A 26,832-nucleotide genomic window follows, 5' to 3' on the forward strand; every position below is an offset into this window, starting at 1 on the left:
TGCATGTTCAAAATTAAAAAAAAAAAAAGGGGGGGGGGGACGGACACTTTGTAATGGACTCATTCATAATAGTGTGCATGAACAGGTGAAAAATAAAGTAATACTCTGCTAAATAACAGTTGGTTCATTTTATGTAGAAATTCTGTTCATATTTTGGAGAAGCATTTTTAAGCATTTACAGTCACAAAAATACAAGTGTTTTAGAAAAAGGCTGATGGTGCGTAGTGCTATACGATGATGTGCTGTGTAGTGTCTGGCAGAGAGAGTGAAGAAACAAAGCTTTGGAGGCAAGGAGGTGTAAGAAGACTGCCTCTCCTTGCAGTCAGACAGTGTGGAAAAAGAAAAATACCAGAATGACCTGTGAAGTGCTAAGCCCGTTGGTATTAAAGTTCCTTCCCTCTCAGTGCATCAACACTCTCTCCCATTTTGGTGAGTGCTAGAGGGGTGTAAACAACAGCAGAGAAAATGCCAAGCCTATTGCCAGATGGTTAACAAGTCACTTACGCACTGAAGATCTAAACTGAACATCACCCATTCTTCCCTGAGTGAAACAGCCAGTTTGCCCTCGTAGGATTATCCATAAGGAAGGCTTGTGCTGCATTTCAATCAGTTTTGCAATCTACATTTAGTTGAAATGAATGAGATGCTTTTTCTTATTAACAATAGTAGTGACACTGTTGGTAGTGCTTGAAAGGGAAGAGAACTTGTTTCCATGAGAGACTTACTCTTGCAGCTGTAGTGGATGGTAGTTCTTTGACCTAGATAGCTATAAACTTCAAGTTTAGAGGATGTGTTTATGGAACAAAACCTGTTACTTTACTATAATTTGTGCAAATCTACTTTTTAGAACAAAAAAAACCTTAATCTTTTCCCCTTTTTTTACATATTTAATTTAGAAATAGCCAAATTGTGTTTTTATGGTAGACTTGTTAGAGAAAACTTTAGTAGTGATGAAGGCTACAGTACAGTTTAAGGCTTCAGCAGTTATGCTGGTGCTCCCTTTTGTTAGCACTGATATAACTTCATACTTCATTTCCTCAACTGGTAGTTAAATTTGTTTTAAAAAAAAATAATGAAGAAATGCTCTCACTAAAATGTGAAAGAGTAAAAGGGACAGAACAGAGTGTGTTGGCATCAGGTGTCTGCTTTTACATGGTTCAGATGCTGTGCTTAAGAACTACTGTTCCATCATCAGTCTTTGTCATGTACTGGCAACTTTCAAATGAATCCCTTGGCTTTCTTTTTTTAAACAGGTTTGTTTTCCATTAAGAGGCAAAACAATTTTGCAGGGGTCTGTGTTTTTCACATGAGATTTCATAATCCAAGTTTCTTTTTATCAGTTTCATTGGGGATTCATTTGTGTTCCTTGTAACTTTGTTGACCTTCCTGTTGGCATTACAAGATTCTAACTTTCCTTCCTCTCCCCCATCTTTTTTACATGCTCTGTCTAACAGTCAGCTACTGATTGTCCATTGTCCGACACCGTATACTGGCTTAGATGTTCCTTCAGTCTGACCTAGGATAACTTTTTTTTTGTCACAAAGTTGCAAGACTTGGAAACTAATCATGAATCCCATTTCCTTAAGAAGGTTAAGGAGCTTGTGTCTTGTATCTGTCTGTACACTGCTTAGTATGTGTCAGCTTTCAATGGATTATAATGAACATTATTTCTTTGTCATTATATAGTGTAGCTCTTATACGGACTTATTCAGAAAATTGTCTTTTTCTCCAGGAAGGGGAATATTTACATGCGTATTTCATTCTAAGTATGTATTCAAGTTTCAGAAATGTTAGACATTTTCCTAGGTGTTCTGCAAACTCCCAGATGAGTGAATCAACACAACACCAAAGCTACTTGGAAAGAAGTGAAGCGTTGAGTTCTTGTGTGTTTTCATGTCAAGGATTATGCAAAAGAAATCCTCATTCATATTACAAAAAAATAATATGATATTACCACAAAATACAGAGAACTATTGCCTTCTGATGGTAATAGTAACATTAACTACTTCGTCAGAGAGGAAAATGCCAGATTCACAGTGTAAGTCTGAGTGAGAGGTTGAATGGAGCTACTGTTACGTTAAAGTCACTAGGCTTCTCTGCTTCAAACATGCCAAAATTTTACAGTCTGTGAGTGATGCTGCTTTTTTGGTTGATTTCCATTAGACGTTTCAGTTTTAGACGTTTCCATTAAATACATACCTGTGTTACAGGAATAATTTAACAGACTCAAAATGACAGGGGAACAAAGTGACAAATACATAGGACATTCATCAGTGTGGAAAAGTCACTCAAGAAGCATCATTGTAGATGTACTTATACTTCATTATAAACTGTGCTACACCTTGTTATCTCCCCCACTTCCAGCTCCCGAACAGATGGTTTAAAAGAAAAAAGCGGAGACTCTCCACTTCCATAAGACACTGGTGACACATCTTAATTTTGAAGCAGTCTGAGATAATTTTGTTTCTGTAGGAAAAAATAATCCTTTAGAATGTATCTGCTCTTTTGAGATTAGTAGTAATAGAGTATATCCCTTACATCAGTTTAACGTGCAAGCTTACTTATCAAATGCTTTTTTTGTTAGAAAAGTTCATTTTTAATAGCTACCTATTTGATTTAAGACTGTATGAAAACATAGTATTATATATTGTGCTAAGTTCCCTAAACAGCAAGAGTAAGAAGAGCATTGAATCTGTAATTAAATTTAAGCTTACCTTCTGTCCCAAAATGTAATCCGATCTTTGTCCCTGCTCTGCTGAGAAGCCCCAGTAGATACCATGGGACCCTCCTAGAACATGGAGACAGTCTGTAGGAAGTGGATAGCTGGTGGGATCCGTATCTTAGAAGGAGGCAGAGGTTTTTAAAGTTTCATAAGGTTTTACATCCTGAGACATACAGGTAACTCTCTTCCAAATCACGTTGTGTATTTAAACAAAAACACCTCCCTTTAGCCCTCTGTAAGCTGGCTTCATTTGCCAGTGAAGTTCCTTAGTAGCAAGGTTCCACGTTTGCTGAGACGCCATAATGGAGTGGAAGCCATCAAGTCTGAACTTTGTGTTGGGGAAAGAAGGTAAGTTTAGAGCAATTTACATAATGCACACCACTTTTGCCCATGGTTTTTAGTGGATACGGTGTCTAAAAATTAGTTTGATTAATTGTAAAAATTGTATAGGTACAACAGTTGGAGTATATGTATATGGGGATTTTTTTAAGTTTCTCCATATGTCGTTATAATGGAAGTTCAGATTATCCAGTTTGATAACTTTTCAAAAAAATTCTTAAAAATGCTGGAGCAAGATTTGTCTTTGGGCTTATTTATGTTCACAAAGCAGATAGCTGTAATGATTTTTAAGTTACTGCTACTCTGTTAGTATTTGCTATCAGTTCTGAAGCTGAAGGTTCCTGCAACAACAGTGCAAAAGATATATGCCTGCGTATCGGCTGTTTCTGTGCAAAGGCTGATGAGTGAGCCTGAACTGCTGATGAATATTGGCTAAGACAGGGTTATTCTACATTAAACCAGCTCATTTGTGGATCCATCTTGCTTTCTGCCATCTCTGCTACAGCTCTAGTTAATCCTAATAGAATGAAAAGTACAGAGTATTTCTACAGAGTACAGTAGCTGTGTAAGACAACCACTGTATGCCTTTTCCAGTAGTTTATCTAACCTTATTCAGGTTCAACTTACTTGTGTTGTCAGTCACGTCTTTAGTCTGTAACATTCTGAAAATCATCTTTTTCATTAGTCTTTCCAGCTTACACCTGCATTATGGCTCCAGACATATAGCAGATTTTCTGCCTGTTGTTTTACAAAAAGCTTTAAAAAAAAAAAAATCAACATTTAAGTAGTTGCATGACTCAGCACAGTAGCTAAATAAACTTTTGCACAACCTTAATTGCAAATCCAATGTAAGGGCAATGTTGCTAACCAGTTTTGTAGAAGTGTTAGGCAATCTAAGCCAGGTTTCCTTAATTTTAGCTGAAAGCTAATTGATTTTTAATGGTTCTGCCTATTTCTCTCATACGGGATGAACACGGAGGTCGGGGATCAATTTTATGTCATGAAGTTACGTTTGGATCTTCAGTACTTACAAGTTTGCATATTTTACACTCTCTTTCACAGCTCTATTGTTAGGTACATAAATGCAAAGGCACTTCCTTCGTGGTTGCAGTCCACTGTTACTGCAGACACCGTGTCATATAATCTGCTTCTTCACTTGATCAGACTCAATTTCTAACCAAATTAGCTTATTTGCATTTACTAATAACTTCTAGAAGTTGTCTGACTGCATTGCTCACAGGATTAGAAATCTTCTCAAGTCCACTAAATTACTTTGTTCATGTACCAACATTGTCATTTAGCTTCAGTGATTTTTCTGTCACTGGTGTCCGTATCAAGGCACTACCTGGAGAGCAATCATTCAGGTCTCCGTTTCTGTTTTGTTAGACTAAACAAACCAAGCATATTTCACCTTTTCTGGTAGAGTATTTTCATTCTCCTGTTGTTTAAGTTGTCCTTTCATCATACTAGCCCTTCTCTGTACCTTTGCTGTTTAAATCAGCTTTCTTAAATATAAGTGACTGGAAGTGTAGGGACAGCATTAAAACCTTGCTGTTTCAGCTGGAAATACTATATCAGAATATCTTTTCATCCTATTTATTTTTTCATGATTGCACCATACTATGGCGTATCAGGCATTACACAGGTAGTCTCTACTACCACTTTCAACCAGAATCCCTAATTTGAAGTACAAATGCTTTCTTAGTCTAGAATTTCAACATTGTATATACTGTTGTATTTAATCTCATTTCTGTTACCTCAGCCTTTGAGGTCATCCAGTTTCTTCTGTTTATTTTGAATGCTTTCAGGATTCTACGGCTCTCTTGCATATATTTATAAGAATATTTTAAAAATTAAGTCTTTAAGCGTGTTGTACATTTTGGTTAAATAATACTAGTTATCCCACTCAAACTACTTTTTTTAGTACTGTAATAGGAAGGGAAGGCTGACAACTACTGATTTCATATGGGGTTTTTTATATTTGTGCATCAACCCAAAATACAACATTCTTTAATATAAATTTTGGCTCTTTTTTTAAACAGGAATTTTTTTAGCATTAATTACAGAATAAACTTCAGATGCTAATGTTGAATCAATGTATATTCTTAGCTTTCTTGTTCAGCGTGATTGTGATAATTTTTTTCTTTAATTATGGTCTTATTTTTAGTACTGAAAATACATATGATCTGAAGTAAGACAAACTGAAGAAGGCTTTTAGTAATATCTGCAAAAATGTCACTCATAAGAACAATAAAAATAAGTATAACAACACTCGTTAATGAAAATACTATTTTTAATATACACTTACTTTCCTTTACAGTACCTGTTCTGCCATTAACTGGAACACTGGTTAATCCATATCTCTCATTAAGTGGTAAAAAATAAATACAAATGTGAGGTTTTTACACTCTAAACCCACCATTTCTTGCGTGGATGGTAACAGCTTTGCATGGTTTCACAAGTACACAAATTAATAAGGTACTATACTAACTGCACAAAAGCTGAAGGGCAATGCCCTATTAATTGCAGACTTTTTTCAGTTATTTACCTTAGTACAATAAATTTGAGATTATTTGGTCTATTTGCACATGAAAGCGTGATCCTTGTAATAAGAAAAAGTGATAAAAGATGACAACAGCTTTACTGAAAGCAACTGCTCCCCAGCTAACTGAAGAAAAGAGCCCAACGGAAGCAAAATTAAAAAAAAAATCTAGGTCAAGATTATTTTTTTCTTTTGCTTGCGTGAGGAAAATGATTTACGTGAAATGTGAACTTCGCAACTATGCGAGAAATCGCCATTAAGATGACTGTGGAGAAGAAACGGTTGGCTTACTTGCTGCCTGGTTAAAATCACAAAATAGCTTTCATCTAGAAAAATAACTGCTCTGATTATTACTTAGAAATACCTGGCTAGCCTTACATAGTTAAAAATACCATGTAAGATTTTTTTTTTTAGATTTTGTGTGTGTGTGTGTATATATATGTAATACAAAGTATCTTATAATAATTTTACCAATACTTTGTACATCATCAGATCTTTGCATTATTCCACCAGTTGTTTCCATAAGCTGATCTAGATTCCAGAATCTTTCCCACGTTTGCTTTATTCAAAGCGTGATGTGACTTTATACCCCTTTCTGAAAAGGTGTTTTGAAGTTTTCCTTTATTTTCTGTTTATTTGAAAGTGAGTTATTTTGTATCTCAGCCATCTAATCATTAGTGTATGACTTCTAAATTCATATTTATTCCTTCCATGAAATTAATATAGGAACAAATGACAGGAGTCTGAAAAGGTGCACTGTTTTTAATAGCTTAACACCTTTTCCCTCTAACTGTTGTATGCCGTGTGAACTTTTGAAAGCTATGAAGTGACAATGTTTTTCAACTCTTCTGTGATGTCTGGAGATATATATACTACTAGTGTGAAATATGAAATATATCCACATAACCAATTTTAAAGAGGTTTTAATCCTACTATACGTTATTTTCGTAGAGAAGGATTCTTCATTTCATTGGCAATAAAAAGTCCAAATTTTACTTCATGTCTGAAGTTTTCTTTTTGCAATATGCGCACAAGACTATTTCAATGCATTTCCTCCCCTTTTTTTTCCCCTTAAGCCCCCGTTTGCGGCGGGGCTGGAGCCCGCGTTAGCGTTGAGCGGTAAGGCTGTCCTGCAGTACAAACAGCAGGACACTAGGTGGTGGTAGGACAGAACCTGTGCCGTGTTGGCCGTTCCCCCTTGCAGACATTTTGGGAGGGTGTAACTCCTTTTCGAGATGTCAGGACAAGAGAAAAATACTGTAGTGACATACTGTGTATGTCTTCTACATGCTTTAAAAATAATGTTACTGTTCACACTGCATATTGAATTTTTCTTTCCCCCTCGCCACTCCTAGATATACTCTGAGTTACTTACGGTTTATAGAACAACCTTTGATTCGTATTTAACCAAACTAAAGAACTGATAACTTGCAGAAGCGTAGGGGATCGTCAGTCAAAACTTAGCATAGGAAAAGTTTTTTATTTTTGCTGGCAGAAACATTTCAATGCGTGGTTCAAATTAGCTTGCTTTCTTAAGCTGATGGAAGAAATTAAAATGAGCAAGGATACAAATTGGGGAACAATCTTGTTAATTTGCACTAACGTTTGACTGCTTGCCAATTAACGGTTTTGTGAACTTGGAAGCAATTTGAGAGGAACAATCGCAAAATATATAATTTCATTTATAAGAGTAAGCAATTAATGGAAAGCCAGGCCCAAAATACCTGCTGGGGTTGTGGTTGAGAGATTCTCCTGAGCAGCAAAAGGCCTTCCAGGCTTGAATCTGGAAGAGAACAGATTGAATCATTAACTCATTATGGGCAGTTTTATTAATCTTTTCTTTGGGGTTAAGAAGAAAGAGGGAGGTCACCTGCTGAAAATATCTGGCAAATGTACACATGGTTATAGGATAATTGAAGTTACTTTTTTCAATGTTTAATATTTCACCTAAGGAATTTTAGTTAAGATTATTCTTCACTGGTTTTAATACTTTTATGATATATAGTAATTTGGGAAGGAATGCCAAATTCCTTTGGTAATTTTCAGTCTGCGTATAGAGACTGGTAATAAATATTTTTAAAGAGGCAGGTCTAGTTCTGTGTGCAGGTTAGGGTATATGGTGAATAAGAAAATGAAGATTTTTGTCTCAAATACTGTTCAAATAAGTTAGGTTTTCAAAAACAGGCAAGTTGGTTCTATAGTGCTACCAAAATATGTGACGATAGACTTGAAATTTCAGGTATAAATAAACTTTTAAAATTTTATGTCGATTTTCTGCATTTATCCAGACCCTGTGATGGCAAAGCTCTCTTACATGCAAAACTTACTGCAAGATCATGACTGCAGTGAAGTGTTATTTATTGCTTAGATTAAAAAACAAACAAACAAACCCAACAAAAAAAAGGACAAAACCAACAAAAAACTCCAAACCCCAACAACAAAACCCTTAAAGCTATTCTAACCTAATGTAGAACTAATTTAGATAAGTGTTACAAGTAATTTCTTTTGGCAGTAATGGCAGCTGACTTGAGCAGTTGTCCCCTCGCTGCATGTTTGCGCCCTGCACTGCCTGCTTCCGTGAGCTTCTTGTTAAAGGTGAATGGTGAAGTTGATTAGGGAAAACTCTTGTCTTCCCTCTGGGTTATTTTGTCTTTTAATCTGTATCTGTTCCCATATCCTGTCAAACATGCATTGTGTTGAATAATACTTGTGCCATCATTGATGCAAGGGGAAATAAAGGGTTTAAGGGTAGGGGTGACTGCATAAGCTCTTATAAGCTTATAAATAAGCTACCTTTAAATATCTAATCTCAGCCTCAGAAAGAGCTTTTCTGATGTTTATTTTATATGCACTGCATAAAACAATTTGCATTGCTCTGAAAATGCATAGTCTGATGTATTTAAGCCACAGGAAAAAAGGGAAAATAACTACAGAAAAACTTACTAAGCTTACAATCCTATTTTCAAAATGCAAGGAAAATTTGTAGATAGATTTCTATCCCCCCTCCCCCCCCATGTTTATTAACAGAATTCGTATGGGATGCTCTGGAGAGGGAAAACGAAAAAATCCCCACATCTAGAAAGTTATTTCATTCTGGTATAAATTAATAGTAATTTTAGTCCCACATGCTAAATATTACTTAATTTTAAGATTTCATGCTTTTTTTTTAAAACGATGCCTAAAATTAGAAATCCTGGAGTGATTAATCCTGTATTTTTTAAACATAAGTACACGTGTCATTCTATTGTCAAGTTGCTTATATTCCCACGGCTAAGATGGTTAAAAATGTGGTGAACGTGTCGTTTAATCTAAACAGTGTTTTGGCATGGCTTGTCTCTTTATTTTAGTCTTTTGCTGCACTTTGCTGTGGGTCTGACTGTGAATTTTTCAGTGCTGCTTTGACGTTTATGCACATGTATTTGTAAGAAGATTGTTTGTTATTTTGCAGGCCCACCTTCAACCCTCCCTCTAAGCACTCAAACCTCTAGTGGCAGCTCCACTCTTTCCAAGAAGAGACCACCTCCCCCACCCCCAGGACACAAAAGAACCCTCTCTGACCCACCAAGCCCACTACCTCATGGACCCCAGAATAAGGGCCCAATTCCTTGGGGTGAGTTTTGAAATGCAAAACAAAAGGGCAGGGGAAAACCTTTATGATGGATGATATATGATCTTTGGTTTCTTTTTACCTGGTGCTTGCTTTCCAACGATTGCAGCTTGATGTAACGTCAGCTCAGATAAATCAACAGTTCTGTCTTCTGTCACTCTAGCTTCCAGGCTTCTGTATCTGAGTCTCACTTGAGAAAACTGAAAATTTTCCATGCTCCCCTGGGGCCCAATTCAATCTCCTTTGCTGCCTCCCTCTCTCTACCCTAGCTGCCCAGGCTGCCCTCACCCCGGCCCTCTCATCTGCTGCATCTACGCTGCATCTGCTTCCTCACTCCTGCTCCTGTTCTGACCAGCTCCTTAATCCAGATGGATCTTGATTCGGGGCGGATAGACCTTGATGAATATGTGTGGTTCTCCTGATTGCCAGAACAGCTGTTTTCCTTGGGCTCTATGCCAAACTCTCCTGTAAAGTGTTTGTACCTAGCTGGTGGGGATGTGTTGTCTTAACATGTTTTTGGGTTTTGTGATGTTGTCTGTACATATACAAAGACTGATAGGTTTGCATCCTTCTACCTGCAGAAGTTATACAGAAACAGCACTTTTTTTTTTTAACAGGATACCTTTCTGACAGAAGCTTTTTAGAAACTATTTTCCAAGCTACTCAAATTCTTCCTCTTTTCAATAAACATTGCTCTATGTGGTCAGCCTCTCCCAGTAGCTATAAATCTCAGACTCATGTAATTTTCTATAATTTTCATCTTGGTGGCAGGATTTCCATAAATCTGTAAACTTTTGAGCTGGAATCCAGTGCTTACATAGGGGGATCATCCATACACTACCTATATCTCAGGAGTATCCTCTCTCTGTTCTAATATAAACACAGACTTACTAGCCTAAAAAATAATTGCAAGCACCGTTTTTTCCCAGCAAATGGAGTTAAATGTGGTAAATCATGGAGTACTTGTGTAGAATATGTGATTTAATCTAGGATTTAATATGAAGAGAAGTACAGAGTCCAATTGAAAAGCAAAGTCTTTTTCTCAAGGAATACAAATAATGGCAATCTTTTCAGTTCTCTACTTTTCAGATGTCTGGGATATGGAAAAAATGTTTCCTATGTTCTGGAGTCTTAACAGCCCTGTACTATTTCAGAGGTAGTAAAGACACTTTGAAGAGCTTGGACTTCAAAAACTTAAAAAAGCCCAAATATTAAGTCCAAAACAGCACCTAAAATACCGTATACTGGAATACTATATAATGTAACACTAGTAGAATGAAAAGTGTGATAGGAATAGATGCTAAGCTAGTGCCAACTTTTCTTTAAAAATACTAGACAACGGATGAAGGAAAAGGAAAATCTGGGAAAGGTGCAGGTGTGAAGGTGAAGAACCTTATAGCAGTAGAATAGCTTTTCAAAGCAGGGCCAGAGAAGAACACTGCTTATTCTGTCTCTTTTCTGCTCTACAGTGCAGACTGAACTTCAGTGGATGGAAGAGGGGCCTCTTCTCCCCTTTTTCTTAGCTGAGATCTGTACAAAAACTTATTTCAAAGTCCATTTGAATTTTAAGCAAGTGTTAAGTTTTGTGTTTATAGAAGAGGGAGTTTCTTGTGTCTGCCTTCGTGTTTTTGGTTTAAGAATATTGTTGGATGTTCACTGCTTTCCCTTTCAGAAGCTTTTTTCTGTGTTATCATATTTCTTGTTACGTTGAACTTCAGCGTTTGTTTTCTAATCTGTGTGTTAATTGAAGTTTCAAGCAGAACAATCCTTAGCTTATGTCTAAGCGAATTAAGTTACTATTCAAAGATGTTCTAAAAATGTCGTTTAGATTATTTTGGATTTCCATAGCAACCATGAGATATTTTTCCTTGCTTTATCCATAGGATCTACATGTGAAGGGTTTGCTGTTTGTTTTACCTTTCTTTTTCTTTTTTTTTTCCCCCAACTTTTAAACATAAACATATTTTTAGCAAGTCTCAGCATGAGCCTTTTCTGCTGTTTCATATAGACTTCACTAAGAATGGTATCTAGGGAGATATGTCATTCTTTTGCATGGGAAGTATTTTGTGTTCTGGGATCGTTAAATGTCACTTTACATCTCTTTCAGTGACAAAATTTACTAATGGTTGTCAAAGTTGGTTCTAAGATTGTTTAGACATGCTGTAATAGAAGAGGTAAGGGGGAATGATAAAGGCACTAAAATGAAGTAGTTAGTATGGTTGTACCTTGGCAGTGGTGACGGTTAATGAAAGAGGAGCCTTCTGCTGAAGGAGTTCAAAAGCATTTGGGTTTGGATTTTGCTGCCTTTTGACAGAATCGAGTATACCCAGGATCTCTTCTTTACCAACAGTTAACATTCAGGTTATGGTAACATACTGACTTAGTCATTAAATCAGCAAAGGCTGTTCTTCATGTAGGATGAAATACCAATCCTGAGAAACTTGATGTTTTGTGAATAAAATCAAATTCATGGTGGTTTTAAAAAGATGTGCCTCGTAACGCAAAACGTAAACGTCTGCGATAAATTTATTTGATACTGGCCTGCAGTATCTCCTTCGATTCAGAGAAAATTGAAACACTATATTCAAAACAAACGCCCTACAGCAGTAACTCAGCAATGTCCTTCAATCTTTCCTTGCCAGCAGATGTGAGCTGAGTTGTTTCAAAATGTGTTATATGAAAGGTCAGGTTGGATTATTATGGTCCCTGCTGCTTTTTCAGTTACAAAATTATTAACAAAGAATGATCTTTAAAATCTTTAGACATGTTGTACAGAGGATACTTGGAAGAATGTGTACTTCTCTTTAAGTTGCACCCTCTGCTGATTATATTTCAGTTATCCTAATCTTTTTTTTTTTAATTGTGCTTTTTTTCACCTCAGGTAATGATTTGGGCCCACCTTCAACTAAGGCTGCAAATAAGTTTGAGGGGATGTCTCAGCAGTCAAGGTAAAGTCTGTGTATATAAAGGCAAAGATGAAAATTTATCTAAACATAACTAATTTACAAATTAGAAAAAAAATGCCCTTCATATGAAGTAAAATCCTAGCTATGTTTCTTCATTAGTTTTCTGCATGCCTTAGTACCATACAAATACTTTGGCTTCATTGAGCCTCCTACACTTTGTTCATAGCTGTCCCTACACAATTCATCCTTTGAGCAGGATGGACAGAGCGACTTGTACCAGAATCTATCTACCGCTCCTACAGAAGTGCTCTCTGAGCTGGGGAATGTTGCCTCAGACTGTCCAGCAGGACAAAAGTTTTATTTTCACGTCTCCTGGCATTTCATTTTATCTGCTTCAGTCTGAGGTCTCATGCCTGTAGCTTCAGAAGTGTCACTCTGGGTACAGGCTGGCATTGAAGATAGCTCTACAAGAGAGAGAATCCATCTCAGTCTTTCAGCTTAACTGTTTTCCAGTCTGTCGAGCTTGTGTGCTGACACACAGTCTGTAATAACACAAACTGCTTTTAGCTCATAGTTCATCAGGTCAGTACATTACAAGTGTCTTTTTCAATAGCTGAAGTAGTAAGGATAGCCATACATTCCTGTCACTTAGTGTTTGTTACTCCTTTATCTGTGTTGTGATTCCAAGGTCCTGAGGTTCAAAGCATGGTAATTCTAATAAACATGTGCCTCGGGCAACACAACGGAGACCTTGCATGACCACAAGTGTGCATGATCAGGCCATGACTGGAGATGGATGTGTAACGTCAAACAAATCACAGTAGAAGATGTGTAGGTAGAGTTTCTAGACACTTCTTAGTCTGTGATCTGCCTTGTCAGGACAGGCAGCAGACGTGTGTTGTTGGTAGCACAGCTGACTTGCCATGTTTGCTGAATCCATCCAGGTGGCACTGGGTATTCAGGGAAAAAGTGGTGCCGTGCTTGATACTTGTAAGACAAGGGTAAAAGTGTGGTACTTGTGCTTGATGGCATTAGATAAAGGCCGAGGCAATTATTTATTGAATCAAGATTGAGCTTGGCTGTTCTTTCAGTTTTGTGTCCTGATATATTTTGACTATTTAAAAAAAGCTAGGAAATCAAGATAAGTGTTTCATCATACTCATTTTGAAATGTTGCTTACCACTACAAGTAGCTAACACAGCTGTAACACAGGCTGACAGAGTAAAGCATGTCGTTTTCCCACAGTCATCAGTATTTCCTTGGAGTAGTAGAGACTTTGTCTCCTAGTGCAGCTGCAGTTTGTGTGTATACAGTATCATACTCGTGCAGTAGGCTACAAGGCATAAGCTCAATCCTGGAAACTTCAAACCACTGACGTAAAGGACATTATGTTTTGAATGCTTCAGTATAATTATTTTGAAGACCAAATTTTCCTTATTCAGGATCTGCCCACTGAGCTGGTCTTTCAGCTTCACCTATTTTCAGAGTACATTTTTGCACATACCGTAGTTCGTAGAATAAATCTGCCCTGTAGCGTTAAAGCTGTGTGGGGTTTGTATGTCTTTTTCTCTGAAAAAAGCAGTTCAATCTTAACAGTGCTTTGAGTTTTGGGATTGATCCACAGTTAAGATGGTTATACAAAAGAAGCAAAATAAATGTGTATTTTATTTTTTTTTTTTTAAATTATGGATGTGTAGAGGGGAAAAATGGGAAAGAAAAAGTATCTCTTATAACAGTTGTAAGCACTAATAATTCACATCTGTTGATTTAGCACTGGGACTGCAAAGACTGCACTTGGCCCTAGAGTTCTTCCCAAACTACCTCAAAAAGGTAAGAGTTCTCTTTGTGGGTATTCTCATAATGATATCTTTTAAGTGTGTGTGAAAGTAGATACTTGTTTTAAATATATGGATCTTTTCAGCAAAAGTTTCATTTCTAAAATGTCGCAAACCATGACACCAGCAAAACTGAAAGGATTTTGGAAGATCGGGAAACGTTTTATTAAACTAAAAAATAGTTAGACCTATGGAACATAAGGAGGAAAGAAAAAAAAATCATTAACTTACTGAAGCTGGACAAGACCTCAGGAGATCAGCTGGTCCAATCCACCACTCAGAGCAGGGATAACTTTTTGACATGAGAGCAGGTTGGTCAAGGCCATGTGCAGTCGCGTTTTGAGTATCTCCATGGATAACCCCTCTGGGCTCCCGTTTCTTTGACTGCTCTTGTTGGTAAACTCTTTCTTCTTCCTAATATCCATAAGTCCAATTTCTTGATACCCTTGAAGTAAGTTGTGTCCATTGCCATGTTTTGGTGATCAGGGTTGTTGTCCTTATAAATATTTTGAAAAGAATCAGGTACTGTTACATGCTCGCTTACATATTGGTGACGAACTTGCTGAGACCATCATCCCAGTGAACACCTTATGGCCCTTTCTTTTTAGAAATGTTTTTTTCTAGTCGTATGGCAGGTTTTATATAGTTTTTTGAGTTCTTGCAACAGTTGACTATAAAGTTGAAAGTAGACCTACCTTGTAGCTCTGTCTGATACAGATGTAATGTATTTTTGACGGATTCTGTATGAGTGGGTGGTCACTATGGAGCCTGAAGATCAGGAAATGATGCCTGTCCAAACTTCTGAAGCTAGATGACTGAAATTGAGAGTGCAAATCACTTTAACAGAAAATGCAAATGTGAAATTTCAACTTTATTAAATTATAATTATTATGACATGGTATCATCTTTTGAAAGAGACACCAATGATGTGATAGGGTACCGCTGTGAAGGAAGTCAACACTTCCTTGATTTAAAATGATATAGGTGAAAATTTAAGATGGGTTCAATCAAAACATTTTGATAAGGGCTACTATCATTTTTTTCATATAATTTACTTAAGCCTCGAACCAATGTGGATGATGAGTGCTTGTACATTTGCTACTAGAAAAGTCTAGGAGACAAAGCCATATACAAGTATCAACACAGACATTTTTTTAAAACGAGGCATCTGATAGTAGCTATACAATTTCTTTCATGGAAATTATGCAAAGTTTTCCTTTTTTGGTATAAATAACCATAAATATAGCATGGAACTGTTACTGCAGTAGGTGATATCTAGAGCGAGTATTGTTGCTTTTGTAGTAAAATGTCAGGTCACCTTTTTGGCTGGTATTATATGATACTAAAGCAATGCTGAATACAATAGCAAATTACTTTTTCTAGTCAAAATGTATTGCTTTCATCATGGGTCGTAACATTTTTCTCTCCTGTCCCCTTTCATCTGCTCTAATATAGAGTTGTTTGGTTTAGGAGTTTGGGGTTTTTTTTTGTGTTGGTTTGGTTTTGTTTTTAACGTAGATTTCAGTCAAGTTTTCTTAGGGAACTTAGCAGTAGAATCAATGCTTGACACTGAGAAAAAGCTGTTTGAAAAGCTGTTTTCAATTTCCTTCCATAAAAACTGCAAAATATGCTGTTTTAAAATTCCTCATCTTTACTAAATTGTAAGTATTTACAATAATTTATTTTTTATTAGTTGTAGTTTGAATGTCTATAATACCGTGTATAGACATACATGCTCACTCGCTCTCTTCTTTAAGATTTTACAGGTACTAATCCTGAGACTCGGCGTTTGTTTTGGGTTTTTTTATGGAGTTCAACTGTATAGATGAATAATTGGCATTAAAGACAATTTTCATTGCAGCCACATCAGTGGGTTGATAGGTTGTTTTGCAAAATACATCTTTTCTTATATTTATTGTTTTTTGGTTTAGGTCCAAAAAGCAATGGCTTTATTTCACCCTAAGTACTTAATCTATAAATTGACACCTAGTAGCTGTTGGATTAAGCACTCCTGGCCTCCAGTAGGAGCAATGAAATGAGACCTCAGTAAAAGAGGGTTAAGTAAAGATGTATTACTTTGCATTTGTCATAGACTAGGAGGACATATGGACAGTTATCGGGGCTCAGTGAACATGTGGTCATTACACAATTACAGTTCTGATATGTGCCTAAGTTCTTTAATATTAAGATGAGATTGTGAAAAAACACTGTTATGCTCTTTTGTTTTAGTGGCACTAAGAAAAATAGAAACCAGTCATCATCTTTCAATAGATAAATCCCATCAGCACACGGAAATCTTTCAGAAGCCCTCACTGTCCATCGATATACCACAGAAACCACAACCTGGAGACTTGCCCCCAAAGCCTCTGCCTCTGGAATTAACTCAGAAACCTCAAGTGGGAGATTTACCCCCAAAGCCTGGAGAACTACCCCCAAAGCCTCAGCTAGGAGACTTGCCACCAAAACCACAACTTGGAGACTTACCTCCAAAGCCACAAATGAAGGACCTTCCTCCAAAACCTCAGCTAGGAGAGCTGTTGGCTAAAACTCAAGGTGGAGAAGCATCACCGAAGCCTCAGCCCTCAGAGGCAAATCAAAAATCTCACTCCTTAGATCCTTCTCCAAACGTACAATCTAGAGACACCGTCCAAAGGCAAGCATCTGAAGAGTCTAATGACATAACACATACCCTGCCAGAAACCCCTGTGCCACTTCCCAGGAAAATAAATATGGTAGGTATTATTCCAGCTAGTTGAGAGTATCTGTGGAAGGCTTTGAAGTTACTGTAGGACTATCAGTGGAAAAAAACCCAAAACCCCACCCTTGAGCTATGCACACATAGCAACATAACGTTATGGTCTAGGATGGGGAATGAGGTGCTCTTTTTCTGCTCCCAAGCAGCTTCAGCAAATGCTGGGGGTTTACAAGGCCTCTTGCATGCTGAAACGAATACTAGTACCATAAACGATAGCGATAGCCTTGGGAGCATGACAGTGTATTTAGATTTATTAGGGAACTTGGGCATTTTTATCTGTGCCAGTCATAATTCTGAATTAATTGGTGGTTTTCTCTGCTGTCTTTGCTCACTGCTTTGTATGCCTTAGATTACTAGGATAATTATATATCTGATTTTTGTAAGCTTTAAGAAGGGATGTTAGCACCTATTGTCAGTAGATAAAAAATTTAAAGTCAAGTCAACTGTGACAAACTAGTTAAGTGTTCCTGTTGTATTTAGTGTCGATGTACTTAAGTGATTAACAAAGGTTCAGATGTATTTTTGAAGTGGCAGAATTGACATTGCTGGATGGTGTGTAGTAGCAGAGCTGGAACTATAACTCAATTCCAAGTCTCCTTGTTCAACCCCCAATTCATCTTGCTGTTCATCTTGCTAACCAGTGCAACTTCCGTCCAACAGAGGATTCTTCATGCATATGTATATTGAAATCATTTTTAGAAACTCCAGAGCACGCTCAAGATTTTCATCATTAAGAATACATCAAAAAGGAGATGGTTTTCCTTGTCAAATTGGCTATGCAAAGCACTTACGTAAAAGGAAGTAAGACTTCTATTCTTGTAGTGAAAGCAGAGGGTGAGTTTCTCCCTTCTTGTGCTTGTCTGAGGAAGAACACTCTTTCTCTGGAGCCATCCCTCTGCTTGGCTTCTGTCATGGACTTGTCTTGTAAGCTCCTACCTGAACTGAGAATGACAGGGTTGTTGCTTGGGCTTTCTGAGTGTTCTGGAGGTTAAATAAAATAGTACAGGGATCTGATCAAAAGGTGTCTGCAACTATGATTTGTTTACTTACGTACTTTTAAATATAAGCAGGCAAATGATGCTGGACATTCTCAGCTATTTTTCACTTTATTAAAGAAGGAAAGAAAGCAAATAGTGGATTAGTTGTTTTTTGGTTTGATTTTTTTTTAACTCACCTAAATTTATACAGAAAAATTCTGAGGAAAAATTCGGTGTTCTCCAAATTCAGCCATTTTCACATATGCACTAAATTAAATAGTTCCACTGTTTTGCAATGATCAAAATTATGATGTATCTGTGATAATTACTTTCCAGTTTTCTACACGTCATTGCCTGCACACGTGTATCTCTTGTTCACTGCAGTCTTTTTGGCTCAAGTAATAATGTGCAGGAATTCCTCTTAAATGTGTCTTGCCTCCGTTTTCATCCTCTGGCTATATCCTCTTCGCACAAACTGGTGAAACGCTACCTCACAGCGCAACAGTAAGAGCCGTGACAGCAGCCACTAGTACTTGTGGGTACTTCACTCTTGGTTTTGACTGTTTAGCCACTAAATAGATAGGCACAAATGTTTTTTCTTGGAAGTTTTAGAAAATCAATTGGTCGGAATTGTTAGGTGAAAAATACCGATGCTGTTAACATATAAGGAGTTGAAAGGATATTTTTAGAGAAATGAAACTTGCTCTGAGTGTTTCTAAAATCACACTGAGCACTTGAGTGTTCTTTTGTGTGTGTGTGTGTTTTCTATAAAGGAGACAAAATATTTTTTTTAAACAAAAAAAATGTTGAATGTAAATAAGAACATGGAGGGATTAGTAATGACGACAGCAGCTGATTATTATTCAGTCTTAAGCATGAAAGTCTCTTAATAAGTACTAATATCGGATACAAGGAGTTGGGAGTAGGGTGGGTGGTATTTGTTTTATAGTCACAAATTACATGTCCTGGAATTGCTTCTATTTCTTAACACACCAGTGTCCCAAACTGTGTCCTGGAAAATATATACTCTCTTCAGATCCATCCTTTTTTTTTAAACTTTCCCAAGATTAAATACACCTCGGGCTTGAATTCTCCCTTTTACCGGTCTCCTAAGTGAAAGGAATAGAATATTAAAATGTCATCTGCGGTACTAATCAGAAAGAACCAGGAGCAATTGCCATCATTTTTCATGTGTTCTTACAAACTGAGTTGCATACAGTTCTCTTAAGTTTAGAGGAATTTAACTTTCGTTGGTCTCTTTATTGAATGAGACAATTTTTATCTGGCAGAAGTAGTTGCTTCCCTTCATTACCGGAGGGTTGATTGGAAGCGTTCTTAGTTTGTAAAGGTTCTCTGGAGTTGAAAGCTGGGACTGGCCCCAAATACCCATTAATATTGAATTCCAATCCCCAGTGATATTTGAGATTTTTGTTCAAATTATATGAATTTGTTTAAAAAAGAGAGAAAGCATTCTTTGAAGTAACTTCTTGCTGCAGAAAACCCTTGCTGTAAAAAAAACTTTGATCTCGTATGAACTTCACTTCAGGTATTTCTGTTCATTTGTCTTGAGTATGGGGTTTTTTTTAATCTTATGTTGTTAACTGCTTTGTCCCTTAGATCCCTCTATAATTGTTATTTTTCTGTACCTTGAGTTTAGTATGAGTGCTCTTTGCTGTGTGTCTGTTCTGCTGTTGATCTGCAGGGAATTTTTTTTGCCAAAACATGGAGGTATTTCAAGTGGGTAGGTAACAGCAAAGAGAAAGGCTCCCTAGGAAATTTCCTCTGTGAAGTTACTTTTGGCTCAAATTCCTCTAAACCTGCTGACTTTTCCTTCGTAGCCCTTCTGCTTCTCATCTCCTTGTGCTCTTAGTTTTTTGCATTCTTATTATCTGACTACTTCTGTTCAAAGAAGGAACTGTAGTTTTTGAAGAAGTGTGGGTATGAAAATACAGGAATATAAAGTAGCAGGAGTGTTTTTCTGTGAATATTGCTTCCCTACTCTATTTGGAAATAATTTAAAGCATTTTCCCTGCCGTGAGAAACATGTGTTCAGGGAGGAGTCCATGGCTCAGGCTTTTTCGTATGAATTAGCAGTATGCAGCAAAGTATGACCTAGAAAATACTTGGACGCTGAATGGTAGGGCTATGAGAATATCTATTGTGAATTATCATCACAAAATAGTACTGCCATCTGAAATTAAGATTCTTTTAGTAAGAAATTGCTAACATATTGGATGAAAAATCATTGAAAAAATAACTTCCAGTCCTATAAGCAGATCTGAAATCAAAGGAATGCTGTAATTTTGCACTAGATCCAAACCCAAAACTGTAAGGAATATTTGGATTTCAGTGCAACATTTTCCTCAGCCCTTACCTCTCTTGTAACATTCAGAGGAGATCGGATTTCACTTTCTGTTCATGGTGGTTTTTTTAATGAAGTATGTATTAAAGGAGAAAGAGGATGTTTGTGGACTGGAACAATGTAAAGATCTTATTTAAACTTTCTTTACTGGAGGAAGCTTAGGTTATTTTAGCTGTGCACCACACGTTAAAGTCTCTTGGGAGTTCTGAATCTTAAGAAAGAGAAAACCTATACCTGTGTAGGTAACTTTTTTTTTAATATCCTTGTTGAAGCAGAGGTTTTTTTGATTTTGTGTCCCCGATTGCAGGGAAAGCCATTTGGTAGTCTTCACGATCTTGTAAAGTAAAACATAACTAAAAGGCAAAACTCATATCATATATATGTTTTTGTTGTTCCTTGTGTCCTTCATCTAAAACTTCATTCTGTTTTTAGGGGAAAAACAAAGTTAGGCGAGTGAAGACCATTTATGACTGTCAAGCAGATAATGATGATGAGCTCACGTTTGTTGAAGGAGAAGTAATTATTGTAACTGGTGAAGAGGACCAAGAGTGGTGGGTATGTATCTTTTCCTTTTATAGTTCTACATAACTTCTTTATGACTTTTAAAGGAAAGCCTCTTTTTCCAAATTTGGGGGGTTTGTTGTTGTTTTGGTTTGTGGGTGGTATTTTTTTGTTTTGTTGGATTTGGGAAGTTTTTTGTCTGAGCTAACATCCAGCCCTTAAACTCGTATTAGAGAAGACCCCCTTTCTCTGGTAGGGTCTGTCTCTTCCTGGGAGTTTGCTAGAACCATCCTAACTAGGTTTGGCTTTATTGCTGGCTCATAACAACATGTATTTACATACGCCACTCTTTGTAATGCACACTAGCCTTTCATTAACTGAAGAGGTGGTGATTTTTACTCCACTTAGCATGCTTACACGCTTCATGAAAAATGAGATATGTAATTATCTTCAGTTCACCAGAAATGTTAAGTTATACCTAGAGGGGTTGCTGGAAGTCTGAAAAACTATTTGTAATTCGTGCTGTAAGCTGATGGTTTTCCTCCTTAAATGAGAGGTAGTTAACATTTTCTTTCCCTTCTTCCCTCCCGTGCCATTGGTTTGTATCACACTCCCCCCTACTCTGGACTGCATATTGTTCTTTGGTTCATGAGTGCTAACGTCAGGTTTTTCTCAGCCCCCCTTGAAGGCTCCAGCCCTCCCTTGACACTCTACTTCTTGCCTCCAAAGCCCTGCTACATTGTACTTCTCTACCTAAGAATTATTACTGGGGAAAATGAGACAAATTTCATTTTGATTAAAACAAATTCTTATCGCTAGGCTGCCTGTGATTTTCTAATCTTAGTGCGGCGCAACCTTTGCCATTTTAGTTCTAGCTACATGGTTTCCTCTCACGCATCGTTTAAGCGTGGAAGACTTTCAACTGAAAAGACAGTATCAAAAAAGCAATGCCCAGTGAAAAGCTGGTGTATTAACCATATCATCCAGTCCCTGATTATAGTTGCATTAGTTGCTGAATCTGTTTTGTGAAGTGGCTTTTTAAGATGCCTGGGTACATGCCCAATAAGTTCCATGAAGTGCTCCAGTCTGAGTGTTTCTGAGAAGGGAAACGAGGGCTGTTGACTCATATGCTTCAAAAATTTGGCTCTACAAGAGGAAATGGCCAGCCCTGCATGTTTCCCCTTCCCATTTTGTTAGCTTGTGGAAGAGGAAGGAGGTACACTGTTATTCTGAAAGTAGTGAGCAGCACTGTAGCAGGATGAGAAGAGGGTTATGTGGTCAGTCAAGACTGCTACTCCAGTGCTATCAGTTTGACAGTTGTTTATAATTATGCATTTTAAACATGTAAAGTTCGTATAGAAGGTGCCATTATTTTTTTTTTAGAAGTTCCTTGGCTATTTCTTTATAAATTATTATTATGCAAAACATGTAAGAAGCTGTACATGAAGGATACTTAATCAGACAATGCTGTGATTTGTTATAAACACGAGTATGCACATAAATCATTAGAAAACATACTAATTCAATGAGAAAATAGCTGGGCCTTGATCACATTAAGTGAAGCATGCAGATTATTATAAGTAACTTCACAATGGTAGCAGACATTTCCCTTAAGTGAGATGTTTAGGAGTTATTCAGTTTACATCTCTGAAAACCATTCATCTTAGTTTATCTTGTTACTGAAAGTTAGTCTATTAAACAAAAGAAAATCAGGCTTCTGTTTTGGTGAGATTCTTGAAATTCAGTGGTGTACGCAGGTTTCCAAATAAAGTTGTACTTTTGTTCTTTTTAGATTTAGTTGGCTTAATTTGTCTTATTTATAATATGCTTGTATGGTTCTATTTTGTTCCTTTACACAAATTCAAATGTTAACTAAGGTCTGCTTTAAACTGTCCAAGAACTTGCAAAGGCTCTGTGGGATTCATGCAGTTCTGCTGCTTTTGAATGAAGTAAATGCAGTCTATGAACTCCATGTGTACCCACGCATACATATATATATATATGTACGTTTTTCTCCTGTGTTGCAGATTGGCCACATCGAAGGACAGCCAGAGAGGAAAGGGGTCTTTCCAGTGTCCTTTGTGCACATTCTGTCAGACTAGTAAAAACAAACAGACAAAAAATCCTAAACTTGAGCATTGCACATTCTTCATGCAAGACGGGCTTTTTAGCAAAAGCGAACGCTGCTGCCTCCCTGTAATCCTGTGCACAATTGTATATATAGCTGCTGTTACAAATTACAAATTCATTTAAGTTTCACCTCATGAGGTTGAATTATATGTATTGTAAATATACTGTGTTATTCTGCCTTTGCCAGTATTATGGTAGCCTTGGAACCTGGCACGCCTTATTGGGTTCGTTGAAGCCATCCTTGGCATCTAGCACTTACATCTCTGTCTATGCTGTTCAAAATATGTATGAACTGCCAGCTTTCCAAACATAGGTGGTCTCTGTCAACCGTGTAACTGTACAAAAATGACTGTTCCTAATAACTCGGTATTCTCAATATACAATTAGCAGAAAGTTAGAATGAGTGAATGGTTTTGGACAATTTAAAAATCAGTCTGCAGTTTATAAGTGTATGCAGTTTACAGCTATGAAACCCACTTTGGTATTTATTTAATATAGTGCTCAGTTAAGTGTAATTATGAAGACAAATATTCACTGACTTTACAGATAACAGTAATGTTTTATGGTGTGCATACAGCATTTCATGTTTATATTACGTGGACCTATGCCAAACTGTGATTGCAGTTCCCCTGTGATATTACCTCACTATAAAAAGTTACAAATATATTTCATCTGAAAACTTATTTTAATGAAAATTAGTCATATTGTTCTTTAGTAGATATATGTGAAATTTGCTGGTTTCTTTCACTGAATTCTTAGTAACCAAGGACTTCTAGAAAATGTTAACTGTTGACATTATGCATGCATTTAGATGCTTACTTGAAACCTGCCTTTGTACAAAAGTAGTACTGTAGTCATATAGCGACATTTGAAGAAAAGAACATTTTAACTTAATTGCTATTCAGATCAATGTGAGCTTGCAACAGTATTTGTTTATAGCTAAATTGGCTCTTTGAAAATGATTTTGTGTTTTTTTTTTTTTTCCTGTCTTCAACCTTGCTAAAAGTTAGTTACCTAAAATAAAATTTCTTAAGTGGTGATATAAAGATAAATTTAAATTATTTTTAATTGCTCTAAAAAGTGGAAGTTAGGATGACCTGTCATGCATTTGATCAGGCTGTTAACTTGTGATCTGAGTTCTATCATTATCAGGCTGGTTTTAGTAGTGTTCACTAAACTGTAACTGTAATAGTCTTAATTCAAAGCACCAAGTAACAGACATACTGTTATAAAGCTAATTTCTAAGAAAATCTTTGGAAGGCTGCATTTGACCTGAGGTTTCTTGAAAGTTGGTATAAAGTTGCATTGCCAGAAAACACTTAAATGTATTACTGAAAACTTTCATTTCCTATGTCACTTTCAACCTCATTTTTTAACTTTGAAACATAATGCAGTTGTGTTTTTTCCCATAGTTTGTCTGTAGCAGGTTCCATGACTTTCATATGTAGTTTTGTATTACTTGCTTTAAATGTTATTTTGGCTTCAGTACCTAGTACTGCTATTTCAAAGCAGATTGTCTTGGCTGCATGGAAAGATTTTCATTTCATAAAAACGCATCTCAGACTTTCTGAGGGCTTTCATTTTTAATTCAGTTTTACAAGACTGTAGTCAGTGAATATTTAATTCTGTTTGTGGTTAATATAGAAACAAATATCAGTCTAAACCCCACATGGAAAAAATGCAAAACATTTATCAACTGTTAATGATTTTATCATTTATAACAAAAGTTTACTGAAAAAAAAAAATTACGCAACAAGTGAGCGAGCCTGCTGGCATCTAATCTTCAGTATTACCAGCTCCAGTATTTCAGACTTTATTCTGTTTTTTATGGAAAGGAAGTCAGGATTAGCATTTATCTAGCATTCCATTTTATCCCTTAGTACAATGTTTTAAGTTGCATTAAAGAACAAAACCTATTCACTTTTGTGGTCAATTGTATTTTTAAGTGATCTTGAAATAAACTGATAAAAGCAAATCATATAAAGAAAACCTAGGCATGTAAAATTATGTAGAGTCAAATGTCTATTCTTTTCTACGCTCTTTAAAATAGTATACATATGCATTTTATAAAATTAAATGAGTTCCATCGGGAACAATAGTTCTGTTTATTCTGGCTTATTGTGGGTCATAAGAAACCTGAAAATGTATGATATTGCTTAAGTACAGTATTATATTTGAACTCAATGAGCCACTGTCTGCAATTTTGTACATGACATAGTATTTGGAAAGTCTAAATCTTTATGGAAAATTAGCTGATAAGGGGTTGGGGGGAGGGGCAGGGGAAGGTGCCCCCAGAGGGGGAAGTATGCTCTGCAGATGATGTCTTATTTACTGTTGAACAACAGTTGCTATTTATTTTTTTATTACATAGTACATCAACGTGTACAGAAATCGGATCTGGTCATGCCACTAGTTAAGATCTTGACTTCTCATTGAATGTTAAGGTAAAACATCAGTACACATGTCTATTCACATGTATTTAATGTGACAGTTTTTGAGTACTGTATGTGTTAATTTCTACTTTTTTAATATTTAAAATTGCTTTTAAATAAATGTATTCAGTTGATCCCAGATACCTGAACAAGGCCCTTTTGTCAACTGGAGTATCTTCTAGGGAGAAAGTCTGGATTCCAAACAGGTAGAACTAAAACACTTGAAATGTTTTCTCTTGAATATAAAGCACCCCTTATATAATGCAATTAAATGTGTATCTCTTTAACAGCTGTTAAATATGGATGCAATTGCCTTTATCTGGAAAACTTTACTTACTAAAGTTAGCATCAAAACACTTATTTTGTCCATGAGTTTCGATTGCTTTCTCTCTGGTTTCAGTATGCTCTACGGAAAGCCAGCCCGGTGTATCTTGTTTTCTACAGCTGGCCCTTTGGGTTGAAAAGAACCACTAGTTTTGGGCTTTTAAATTTACACAGGCTAAACATATGGGGCGAGGTGTGTGTGAAGTATGGACATGGGGCAGGGGAAGCAGTCTGGTTAAATATTCTGCTCTTGCTCAGTTTCTACCTTGCCACAGTATTTCAGGTAACAGCATTCAGAGATCCGTTGATTCCAATATCCTCAGTTCTCTGTCCTACTTGTATTACTTGTTCTTCGGTGACATGTACTGATTTCCTTTTGCAAGTCAAAATTGAGGTGGATATCTCATACACTGTTTGGAGCAGAAGAGACCAAGACAAATGCATGCCCAGAGACCTCCATTGTTGTTCAGAGTTTCAGTCTGCTTACCCTTTTCCTGGCAAACTTAAAGCTCATAGTTGAATGGAGACTGATTGGTAATCAAAACCAGTGGAAGTGATGCAAATCTTACATACCAATCAGTGAAACTCAGAAATAGCTTCCCCCTGCCCAACAAAACCCCAAACACTCCAAACCTATAAATATGATTTAGTTGTTTTCAGATGCTTCCCCCCTCTCCAGACTCTGTAGTTCTGTGTGACAGTTCACCTGAGCATCAACAAAAAACTTTACTTTCCCCACACTCTACCCTGTTACAAATTTATAGTTTCATTCACACCCTAGACCAGTAACCCTCCTATGCCAAGAAACCAGAATATGACAGAGGAGCAAACGTCCCTAAGTAAATAAAGTTCAGCTTTGGGCCCTTAAATTCTTACAGACAACTTAGTCTTGAGTTTAAGGCTGTTGGGGGTGCTTTTATGAGACACTTCAGCCCTTCTAAAACACAGCTGGAGGCTTTTCAGATGGATACAGAATGCACACAGGACTGGAAGATGTTTTCATCTATATAACTGCAAGCCAAAAATTTTCTTATCTAATACAAACTAATTATTTCAAGTTGTCTTAATGATACTTTTAGGGCTATACATAACATGATTTACAGCTCAGTCATCTGCTGAGAGAGTGCTCAAGTTTCTTCTTGAGATAAGCAAAGTGCTGTTTGTCAACTTATACTTAAGCTTACCCCCCCCCCCATGCTGCAGCATGCACAAAACCTGCAAGTCTTGACTAGTTCTCGTCAGCTGCTGTTTGAGTAACACTAAAAACGATAGTGTGTCACAGTACAGGCTTTGCCTTGTTCCTCTGTAAATTACAGAACAGATCCTCCTGTCTGCAGTGAGGCGGATGTCTGCTCTAGTCTCTTTTTATAATAGTGGGGGCGGGGGACAAGCAATTTGTG

The 26,832-nt window shown here is 36.8% G+C and overlaps 1 protein-coding gene across 3 annotated transcripts in view; it reads left to right on the forward strand.

Annotated features, from left to right (window-relative positions):
- The window catches only part of ASAP1 (ArfGAP with SH3 domain, ankyrin repeat and PH domain 1), a 145,982-nt gene extending 120,735 nt beyond the window's left edge, over positions 1-25,247 (forward strand). For 2 of the 3 annotated variants that reach the window (XM_076329089.1, XM_076329091.1), the window contains exons 24-29: positions 9,052-9,213; positions 12,092-12,158; positions 13,888-13,946; positions 16,181-16,683; positions 20,478-20,600; positions 22,574-25,247. In XM_076329089.1, the coding sequence (XP_076185204.1) occupies positions 9,052-9,213; positions 12,092-12,158; positions 13,888-13,946; positions 16,181-16,683; positions 20,478-20,600; positions 22,574-22,648 (989 nt within the window). In that variant the 3' untranslated portion in view covers positions 22,649-25,247. The remainder of the gene's footprint in view (positions 1-9,051; positions 9,214-12,091; positions 12,159-13,887; positions 13,947-16,180; positions 16,684-20,477; positions 20,601-22,573) is intronic. The other variant, XM_076329090.1, reaches the window with a different exon arrangement.
- Positions 25,248-26,832: the final 1,585 nt, after the last annotated feature.

The sequence above is a fragment of the Aptenodytes patagonicus genome, chromosome 2 (assembly GCF_965638725.1).
Source record: "Aptenodytes patagonicus chromosome 2, bAptPat1.pri.cur, whole genome shotgun sequence".
Classification (NCBI taxonomy): Eukaryota; Metazoa; Chordata; class Aves; order Sphenisciformes; family Spheniscidae; genus Aptenodytes; species Aptenodytes patagonicus.